Source organism: Microchirus variegatus (assembly GCF_963457635.1).
Source record: "Microchirus variegatus genome assembly, chromosome: 6".
Taxonomy (NCBI): Eukaryota; Metazoa; Chordata; class Actinopteri; order Pleuronectiformes; family Soleidae; genus Microchirus; species Microchirus variegatus.
Window position 1 is genome coordinate 31,619,468 of NC_139807.1, and position 11,352 is coordinate 31,630,819.

Consider the following 11,352-nt stretch of genomic DNA (forward strand, 5'->3'; position numbering starts at 1 on the left):
TTTCAGAGATCCCGTTGAGCCCGAGATTACAATAAAACACAGCGTTCTCAGCAGTGGCTGAACTGTTTGTTTAGAACCTTCAGGGCTTCATAAACAAGGTAATGACGCAGATACACACTAAAAAACAGCGTTAATAGGAACTTCCGGTCTAGTTCCGCTTTAACATATACTGCTGGAGTGGCAGCGTGTTGTTGCCTTATCCTCTCTAGTGGAGCACTTTTCTTGTTGCGGAATATATGAATCCATCTTTGCTTGAGAATCTTATAAAAAATTAAACATTGAAGCTTGGAAAGTGAAAATGTAAATCTGACTGGGGAAAGAATTTGGGGTTCCTTTGCTTTGAGAAGAGAGAAGAAGAACTACTGGCTCTGTTTGTGAACTTTATCGTTTTGCAAACTGAATTTCCGTCCCACCACTAGGTGGAGTATTAAGCCCAGCTCACCAAGTAGTAAAAAACATTTGAACAGCAGAAGAAGTCGTTGCCAAGAACAGTCGTCCCGAGCCTCAACCTGGCAACCCTCGAACCAGGCGTCTCTGAGGGAGCTGTGGCATCGTTCTCTTCTACTTTGGTAGGAATGCGTCCAGACTTGTAGCGCCACCCGATGGTGAAGTCAGATACTACAGGATCCTGACGCGAGAGTAAATATACACTCTTAGAAATAAAAGTGCTAAGTAGAACCATATAAGGTTCTTCGGATTGTCCTCATTGGAGAACTCTTTTTGAAATAAAGGTTCCAAAAGGTTCCTTCTACAGGGGCTGAGGTTCTACCAGGAACCATTTACTTCTGAAAAACCCTTTAAGGGTTTTAAAAGGGTTCTTGGTGGAACCCTCTAAAAGGGTTCTAGGTAGAACGTTTTATAAAAAGGATCTACCTGGAGCCAAAAAGAGTTCTGCAATAAGGACAAGCCGAAGAACCTTATATGGTTCTACTTTCTACGAGTATAGGAAAACCCTTTTTGGCTCCAGGTAGAACCTTTTTATAAAGGTTCAACCTGGAACCCTTTTAAAACCCTTTTTTTAGGAAAGGGGTTTTAAAGGGTTCTCTGGATCAAAATGGTTCTTACTGGAACCATTAGTGTTACCAAGAATCCTTGAAAAACCCTTTCTTTGGGGAAAAGGTTTTTCAGAAGCAAATGGTTCCAGGTAGAACCTCAGCCCTTGTAGAAGAACCCTTTTCGAACCCTTATTTCTAAGAGTGTAGGGCTGCAACAATAATTATTAAATGACTAGTTGAATAATTATTGTTTACTTCGCTTTTTGGAACCCTTATTTCTAAGTATGTACATAAAGCATGATGCACTAATTTTTTCCTACCTACCTGACAGTATTATTCTATCATACACAACCCTTATTATTATTATCATCATTATTATTATTTACTATTTATGATGCCCCTGTATACACTAGCGTTCAAAAGTTTGGGGTCACTTAGAAATGTCCTTAATTTTGATGAATAAAAGTCTGACTTTTAATGGAAAACGCAACAAAAAATTGTAAAAATGTGAATTCTGTTCACTGCAAAACATTCACGTTAACTTTTCAAGGTTCCTTCGCACGTTACTATTGCTTCTAAATCATTTCTGGATGAAACAAAAACACAAAAAAAGAGCGATGGAGGAGGGGTTGAGTGCGACTCCTTGAAGCCGATCATGTTTATGACAGAACTCTCGTGTGTAAAAAAAAAAACACAAACCCAGCTGACTTTGGTCGGAACATAAACTTGAATCGTGTGCTATTTTAGTTTTTAAAAGGCTCGAGACTTCGACCGCGCACGCGAAATAAAAACCGCTTTGCCTCAGACCTGTTTTCTCTGTGCATGCGGAGGAATTCTTTGAAGAAGGAGATTAAAACCATGTGATCGTTTTAATTAGATCATTAGTCAAGAATTAAGATCTACGTTTGTTGCTCTCATTAAGGCGAAATACAGAGTGGCTGCCAGGGAAAGATTACATTCTGCACATTTCCATTTTGTCCCGCTTTCCCTTTCCCATTGCAGCATCTTTCTGCCATTGTTCCTCCCGTCGGGGTCATTTTTTTTTGTTTGTTTGCTCTTTTATTGCATCGAGGTAAAGCGAAGGTGGCTTAATCCTCCGTCTGTGCTCTCTCTCTCTGTCTTTCAGGCTCTTTGGTACGACGGGGAACTGTGCAGCCTGCAGTAAACTGATCCCAGCCTTTGAAATGGTGATGAGAGCCAGAGATAATGTTTACCATTTGGACTGTTTTGCCTGTCAGCTTTGTAACCAGAGGTAAGAACGGCGAGGGGGGGAGGGGGGGGGGGGGTGGATCATAACTGCATAACAAAATTGCCTTTAAAAGAAAATGCGAAACGAGGAGACAAAATTGCTTATGGCTTAAATATGAGGAGTTGTTGACAAAGCTCTCTGCTGCAACAGATTTTTTTTTTCTATCTTATTACATATTCTTGAGACCACAGTTGAGTCTGAGAGGAAATAAAGACTAAATCGTGGTCGTCTTCCTTCCACGATAAACGTTGTTGTAAGGAGCTAATTATATTTTATTGTGACATAGTACGAGCAGTTTGTCCTTTGTAAGATAAATAAGAAAAATTTAGGCCAAAACTGGAGCAACAGCAAAGTCTCCCTGAGCAGCGACGACTGTGAATATGTAGATTATTCCTTTGATTATAAAAAGCCGATCAGTTCAGGAAACTGTGAGTGATTCTATTATTAGAAAGATACAAAAACAAGGTTTTATTCACGATTGCATTCTTTTAGACTACCTAAATTGCAGTGCATGTATCACCACAAGGTGGCAGCAGAGGTGAGGGAATTTGCAAGATCTCTTGAATGCATCGCGATGTATAGAAGGTATTTCCAGGTGTAGTGGGTAAACTGTCAGCATGGGTTGCCAGACCAGCAGCACAATAACCTACAAAAAGACTATGCACATGACGAATTTTATTATATGTTGCGTTTTTTAATGAAAACAACAGTCGTCATTATTCTTCATTTGCGGAAAAAAACTAGTGCTGAGCACGTTAAAAGTGTCAACGTAATACCTGGGTTGCCAGAGCAGCAGCACGATAACCTACAAAAAGACTATGCACATGACGAATGTTATGATATTTAGCGTTTTTTAATGAAAACAACAGTCATCTTTATTCTTTATTTGCAAAAAAAACTAGTGCTGAGCACTTTCAAAGCGTCAACGTAATACCTGGGTTGCCAGACCAGCAGCACGATAACCTACAAAAAAGACTATGCACATGATGAATTTTATTATATTTAGTGTTTTTTAATGAAAACAACAGTCGTCATTATTCTTTATTTGCCAAAAAAAAACTAGTGCTGAGCACGTTAACAGCGTCAACGTAATACCTGGGTTGCCAGAGCAGCAGCACGATAACCTACAAAAAGACTATGCATATGATGAATGTTATTATATTTAGTGTTTTTAAAAGCGTCAATGTCAACGCACGTTAACGCATGACACTTATCCATGACGACTGACCGGAAAAAGACGCGTGTGACGTCATTTTTTACGTGACTCCCGATTGTTGAGATGAGTCTCTAAAGTTAACGCTAAACTTTAAAAACAGAGGCGAACATACGCAGCACACAGGTATGCTGGTTATTTGTAGCACTGCTCTTTTTGTTTAATAAAAAGAGCGCTCCAGCTCCACTGTAGGCTAACGCTAACGGCGCTAAAGGAGCTAATACAGCTAACGGAGCTAACTGTCATGTTTACGTGACTCCAGATTGTTGAAATGAGTCTGTAAAGTAACGCTAAACTTTAAAAACAGAGGCACACATACGCAGTAACACAGGTACGCTGGTTATTTGTAAAACAGACCGCTACAGTTCCACTGTAGGCTAACGCTAACGGCGCTAAAGGAGCTAACTCAGCTAACAGAGCTAACTGGCAAACAGCATGCAAACATGGCGTCGCATGCGTCTTTTCCCGGTCAGTCGCCATGGAAATGCGTCATGATTTAATGTGCTTTAAATTTGACGCCGTTACCGCGTTAGCGTGCCCAGCACTAGCAAAAACATATTACACGAGTATGAATAGTGTATGAATGTCCATTTTTAAGTATCATATCCCGAAATCCTGGCCTTTTTGTATACTTTTTTTACACCTGCATATCACATAGACTACATCACTGGGTATTTCCATAGCGACGGTGAAACTATTGGGAAATTGGAGCGAGCACAAAGCCTTTACGGTATGCCGCGATGTTCGCGGAGTGCGTCGTACCCAAATATTGCTCTTTTCCGTGAATACACCACGTCAGTAATGGCACCTCTCCGGGAGCAGAGCGTCGTCAGAGGTGCCGTGACCCTGTTCTTTCACACACCACAAGCCCATTAACCTTCTACAGGCCACGTTCAGTTGCCATAGTGAACACCTGCTGTAAGGGAATTACGAGCGCAGCCTGTACTCAGCTGGCAGTCGTGAGGCCGGGCCTCATCTGGCATCGCTCTGCCACGGCCGTGACTGTTTTACCACACCGGCACGTTAATAAGGCAGTGGCTACACACTTGACTATTCTTATCTTCGCTTTCCCTTCAATCACATTAGCCGTGTCTCCGCTGTGTGTCCCAGCAACAAACAGCGGCACGTAGAACTAGCAAAGCACTTGTTCCTGGTCCCATTGTGGATATTTCCTGTAAATGTCAGATTTCAGATTTTAGAGGAAAAACACTCTAGAACCATAAGGTCTGTGAGAGCGAACTCAATCTGGACAAGAGCTGTGTTTTTGAAAGTCATGCGGTCGCCAGTTTGAGGAGCGGGTGCCACTACTAATGTCTGAGGTTTTTAATTAGGGTGAGACCAATTAATCAGCCTGACCCATTAAAGCCATTTTCAAATAATCAATTGGTTGATTACTTAGACACTTGAGAAACGCTGCTAATTCCAAAGTGACTTTTGTTGATGATCCAAGCGTTCAAAAGTTTGGGCTCACTTAGAAATGTCCTTATTTTTGAAGGAAAAGCACTTTTTGTTTCAATGAATATAACATTAAATGAATCAGAAATACACTCTATACATTGTTAATGTGGTAAAAACGTCTGGTTTTTAATGGAATATGTACATAGGTGTATAGAGGCACATTTCCAGTGTTCTAATGGTACATTGTGTTTGCTAATGGTGTTAGAAGGTTATTGGATGATTAGAAAACCCTTGAAAACCATTGTGCAATGATGTTAACATGGCTGAAAAATTATTTTGAATTTTAAAAAACCATAATTTCTAATCTGTCAATGTCTTGACTATATTTTCTATCCATTTTGCAACTCTTTTGATGCATAAACATCTGACTTTTAATGGAAAACACAACAAATTTGTATAGGTGAGCCCAAACTAAAGTTTTAACATTATTTTTATTTAAGAAATATGAGTGCACTTCAGTGCCGACACACATTGCAGACTGTAAGTGCGGTTTAGTTTATGTGTACGATTTTTATGACGGCGACGTGATACTTTATCAAAAATAAACGTGCATATTGGCCCAAAAATACCACAACCACGGACATATTCAGCTGACAGTTACCACACACCACGACTTATTGAAAAGTAAACCACACCGGCCGACTATTGACAAAAGATCGTAAAATAAAAATAAATGTTACGCAACAATGACGTCAGTAATCCATAATATGGGCCTTAACTAAGATAATACAATGGTTTTCATCATTTTTATATCTCTATTAACAAAGAAAATACTTCACTTGTATCACACTCGTTTCGCTGCTATCTTTGTTATGTCAAAACACGCAATGCATTCTGGGTAGCCCTTGCTCCCAAGGGTGGTCTCGGAAAATCTCAATATTGAGGGCGATACAGCCCTTTAAACTTGACCCTCAACTTAATTTTTCGGAGAATCAGGACAGCACTTGCACTAGAGGGAGAGCATTTTTGAGATTTAGCGTTAAGCAAGGAATTGGAATTCACCCTTTCTTTATCATAAGGCAAACAGTCGCTGTGTATTTGCGTTTTTAACCCGTTTTCGCTCGCGTTTTGCTTCTCCTCTGTGCACAGGTTTTGCGTGGGGGACAAGTTTTTCCTTAAAAACAACATGATTTTGTGTCAAATGGACTATGAGGAGGGCCAGCTCAACGGCAGCTTCGAGACGCAGGTTCAATAGTCGGAAACTCGCGGCGGCAACAACAATCAGCTCCACGCTTCTTCACACACACACACACAGGATGGACGTTCTGCTGCACTCGGAAAGAGACAAGCGTCCGTCTGCTTGCCTGCAATACTTTTTAAGACCCCTTTATCGGTCCCTAAGGACTCTATTGTAAATGTTCTCAACTTTTTGCCCCTCCCTCCCACACCTCCCACCCACACCTCCCCCCCCCCCCCAACACTGAGCAGTTACAAACGTTGATGTACAGTTGTGCCTGCTTAGCTGAGCACTGTATTGCTTGTATGTTTTGTGAAACTTGATTTCAGGTTTGTTTTTCTTCTCCTTTTAGAAATGGTTAATCGGAGGGTATGTACAGTCTGTTTTCTCTGTATATATAAACTGGAACATTTATTTTATGAAATGTAATGCAATTTTATTACTAGTGTGAATTAAAGATTCATAAATGTTCATAGTGAGTTTTTTTTTCTCTTGTACCAAAACCAAAGTTGTTGGAGGAGGTGAACCCATGTGTCGATATGTAATCATGTCTCCAACGACCGCGCTGGTAGAAAAAGCCTTGCAGGAGAAAAAAAAATAAAAATAAAAATATATTTGAATTCCTTCGTCTTTAAAAAACGTGATGCAACGAAACAAGTTTTATGACATTTTGCAAAAGCACTGACGGAATTAGAAAAATGCTGTTTAAAAATGGACTAAATAAGATTTTATTTGGAATAAAAGAATGCTTCTCCAAACTGTGTCGTTGTCGTGAAAGAGAGACGATGAGCTGCCCTCTGTGATCCATAACTCACTAATCATATATCATCTGATTATGAGGCGGTGAGTGGGTGAAACCAAAAAATTTAAAGTGCCAATAAATTAGAGACAGAGGTGCAGAGATGCATTTAAAAAATAAAGACTTATAGTTTGTTTATCTAATGAGGTCATGTCTGATGTATACACATATACATATATATACATATATAAATATAAACATATATATACATATATATACATACACACCTATTTATATATATATACACATATATACAGATATATATACATACACACATATATATACACTTATATACACATATATATACATATACATACATATTTACATATACACATATATACACATATGTGTACATATATATATATGCATGTACATACACACATATATATACACACATATACACATATATATATACACACACATATATATACACATATATACACACATACATATATATACACATATATACACACATACACGTACATATAGATACATACACATATATATATATACATATATATATATGACTCATGTACACTTCTCACTACTCCTGTTAATTTATACTTTCTTTTAATTGAGTCACATAAACCTGACCTATTTTAGCAATTGGGACAGAAACTAGCAATTATTTCATTATAGATTAATCCACCGCTGATAATAATCTCAATTACGATGTTACGTCGTCCTTTTTTTTTTTCAAGCTGGAGCTGAAGATTTCAGTTCAGTCTGACACGAAAACCTCAAAAAAAAAAAAAAATGTTTTCTGACATTGTAAAACAATGGCGTCTAATTACAGAGAACAAACCGAATCAATCTTTTAGATTTTTTTTTTTCCTCCTCAGAACTCAAACAGCCAGAGCTCATAAAAACGAAGGGTTCTTAGATCATTTTATCCATGGTTATCCATTTAAGGGCTTTATACCATACGTCAGCGTAAAAGAGGACTTCTACGGCCTTTGCTTTCACTCTGGAACGGTGACATCACGCTTTAGCAGACGACACGTTCGACCCTTAAAACCAAACAGACGTGCGGTCGTTCATCTTACGTCACTGGAGCTCAGATTTAGTGGGATGTTATAATTGTTCTAATGTAAAAATTACAGCCCTGCTGATGCAAGAGCCACAAATATGAGTACAAGTATGATCCAAGAGGACACACACAGTCGCCGATGTTGATGGATTAATATTTGAATCTTACTCATGAAAATCAGGATCTCGGCCAACAGGATATATTTAATTTGTCGAGCCTCCGCTGCTCTATTATAGATGCACAAATTAACCTTCTTCCTTTCTGCAGAAAGCAAACAAACTTCAGGTTTCAGGCCCAGACGTGACACTCTGTCGGCACTCTCTCCGAGCAGCAGGACGCGGAACAGCAATATAATTTGCTAACACATAAATCAAGTGTGCAAAGAGCATTAATTAGAAATTCATTAAAAATTCAGACTCACCGGCAGGTGTGCAAATAAAGGATTAGGTAGACATCAATTATACCACATAAGAGAACATTTTAATTGCAATTCCTGGATTGATTTACAGAGGGAAACAATCAGGGCGCACGCAATATGGCTGATTGCTCATTTTCTGGGGGGAAAATAATGAGGAAACCACCTCTCCAGGTAACACTGCCCCCAGCTGTAAGTTCTCACTCACACACACACACACACACACAAACAGTCTTGTACTTGCTGCATACTGAGGACTGGGTTGCTGACAAAGCGAGGACCAGCATTTCCACTTTATAAATCAACACAATTACAAATATCTACTTCATGAATGACATCTATAAAGAACTACTGGTTGCAGTACCATAAAATGTCTGCAGGTGGAGCCCCAGAGCAAAAAGGTATTAAAAAGTTTTTAGATTTTTTTTGGGGGGGTCCAAAATTTGACAAAAACGTCACACTATACTATGTCGATCAAAATTTAAAAAAAAAAATTGACCAACAGTTTTTGGTCCAAAATTGGACAAAAACGTCATACTATAATATGTCGTCCCACATTTGAAAAAATTTGACAAAAAAAATTTGGTCCAAAATTGGACAAAAACGTCATACTATACTATGTCGACCAAAATTAGAAAAAAAATTTGACCAAAAATTTTTGGTCCAAAAATTGACAGAAAAGGCATACTATACTATGTCATCCAAAAGTTGAAGAAAATTTTTTTTTTTTTAATTTGGTCCAAAATTTGACAAAACAAGTCATACATACTATGTCGTCCAATTTTTTTTTTTTTTTTTTGGACAAATCGAGTATAGCATGTTATAGCAACCTAAGGAAGTGATTTCAATGAAAACAAAGTGAGGACCGGCCAAAAATGTCCTCACTCTGTAAAAATGACCTCACTTTGTTGGTTTAAAAACCCTCACTGGTCCTCAGTATGCCGCAAGTACAAGAACAGGCACACACACACACACACACACACACACACACACACACACACAGACAGTGTCAGAAGTGTGTGCGCACACACACAGAGACACATTCAGGCTTTAGTTTATTGTACATATACAAGTGTACACACCCCAAAAGCACATTTTAACACCAATCCTGTAATGAAACACATGGGCATGAAACAGACGTGACTCACACACACACACACACACACATATATATTATGCTCAGCCAGAATTACAACGCACAAACACATTCACTGCAGCTTGGCATCCCCATCTGCTTGCGTTAGTGGGGAAGTTCTTAAGCACCAAATGTTGCCGCGTTATGACTCAAGTTTGTGAATTCTCTAACCTCCTCTGTGTTCCTGATTACTGCATTATGGCATCTGCTTAATTAGCTTGGCTTGCATCGTATGTCGCGCACGAGGGGGGCGTTAAAAAGTGCCCTTCCCTATTGCTCATTATCTGCCCGGATTCATGCGATGCATCATCTCTCCTGACAGACATTCATATTGACACAGGGACAGCTGTCAGCAGAGCACGGTCATAAAGAGCGAGCGCGGGATAAAAGACACCTCGAGGAGGCCGGACCGAACCAAACGCTGGCAAAAACTCTGGGTGAAACCTCGCAAATTTCCGCGCGTTTCACTTTCCCATCCGTCCACAATGCAACAGGACAAATTAGAACACGTTTAATTATATGGATGAGAGTTTTTTTGGGGCGGAAGGAACTGATAGCAAGTTATGAATTTTGATTACTGCAGGTAATATTCAAAACAACTCCTCCGCCGTTGTGTTTTTCCGAAATGAGCGCGTATCGTCGGCGTCCAGCTCTTGGCGAGGAATCAACCTCATTATTGCTGTGTGGAAAATTATAATTGTTATCAGCGTGACAGCTCTGGACAATCATTTCCGTCCCACAATAAGCTGCTGAACACGGTGTTTGTAGATTGGAAAATGTCAAGTTTGCGCTTTCATACGTTCAGTGAAACGACGTTTGGACGTGGCAGAGTATGGAGAGCTGGAGTGAGGAAAACACATCACAACAAGGTTAAAGCAGACATATTATAGCCTATTTCTGCAACATAACTCCCTGGTGTCCTAATGAACATGTCTGTGACATGCTTTGGTCAAAATACCTCAAGGATGAAGCACCACAGCAGTTCAATCACCCTGAACAAAACAGTCCTGTTCAGAACGCTCTCTTTTGAGTGCCTGTCTCTTTAAATATGCAAATGAGACACAGGAAACTACGCCAGCGTCACTGAGGCTAACGGCAGCTAACAGCAGTTAGCATTTTGGAAAAGCCATCATTTGCCGACTCTCGCCGGCACATCGCCGTCATATATGAAATGTAAATCCTCTGAGGCTGGAAGTTTGTGTGGAACTCTGTGCTGCACCGTGCAGCCAACAATAGAACACTTTGCAGACTTCCGCTCTTCAGGATACTTTTGCCCTCGCCTGCACTCTCAAGTTTTTTTTTAGGGTATTAAGTATTAAAATGATTAAAAAAGTTGATTATGTCTCCTTTAAGACATTTGAATACACTATTGTCTGGAATGTGTTGTTCCAGAACAGAAAGGAATACTGAAAGCATGTTCTGCATCACATTCAGATCACATGACACCCTTACTTTCAGTTGGCAAACTTGGTCAACCTGTATGCATGATAATAAAAAAAATGAAATTAGTTGTGAGTAGTGATGGTGAGACTGCAGAGAGAGTAAAAACCAGAGTATTCCTCCGCTCACCTCCACCTTTCCCAAGTTGCGTCTACAGAACTACAGCAGTCCTTGGATACGAGAAAAACCTCTACCCACTCTCTTCACTGTTTCCTTCTTCGTCTTTGGTTTAAATATGTATCTGTGTGGGAAGTTTCCGCCTCAAAACGCCCAACGCACGTCCACTGAGGTGATTTTAGAACGTGGTAACGCAAGATGGCAGACAACGAAAGGCAAAGTCCTAGCATGAAGTTCACAGCTTATTCTAAGGCTCTAATGCCAAAAAACTTTCATTTCTAATTTCACTTTCATTTTACCTAAGGGTAAGTATTTTCTGTTTCT

The 11,352-nt window shown here is 39.6% G+C and overlaps 1 protein-coding gene across 1 annotated transcript in view; it reads left to right on the plus strand.

Moving 5' to 3' along the window:
• Positions 1–6,110, plus strand: part of lmo1 (LIM domain only 1) — a gene marked incomplete at its 3' end in the record, with an annotated part of 20,174 nt that extends 14,064 nt beyond the window's left edge. Inside the window, exons 2-3 of the mRNA XM_083891541.1 lie at positions 2,122–2,247; positions 6,005–6,110. Of these exons, the coding sequence (XP_083747667.1) occupies positions 2,122–2,247; positions 6,005–6,110 (232 nt within the window). The remainder of the gene's footprint in view (positions 1–2,121; positions 2,248–6,004) is intronic.
• Positions 6,111–11,352: the final 5,242 nt, after the last annotated feature.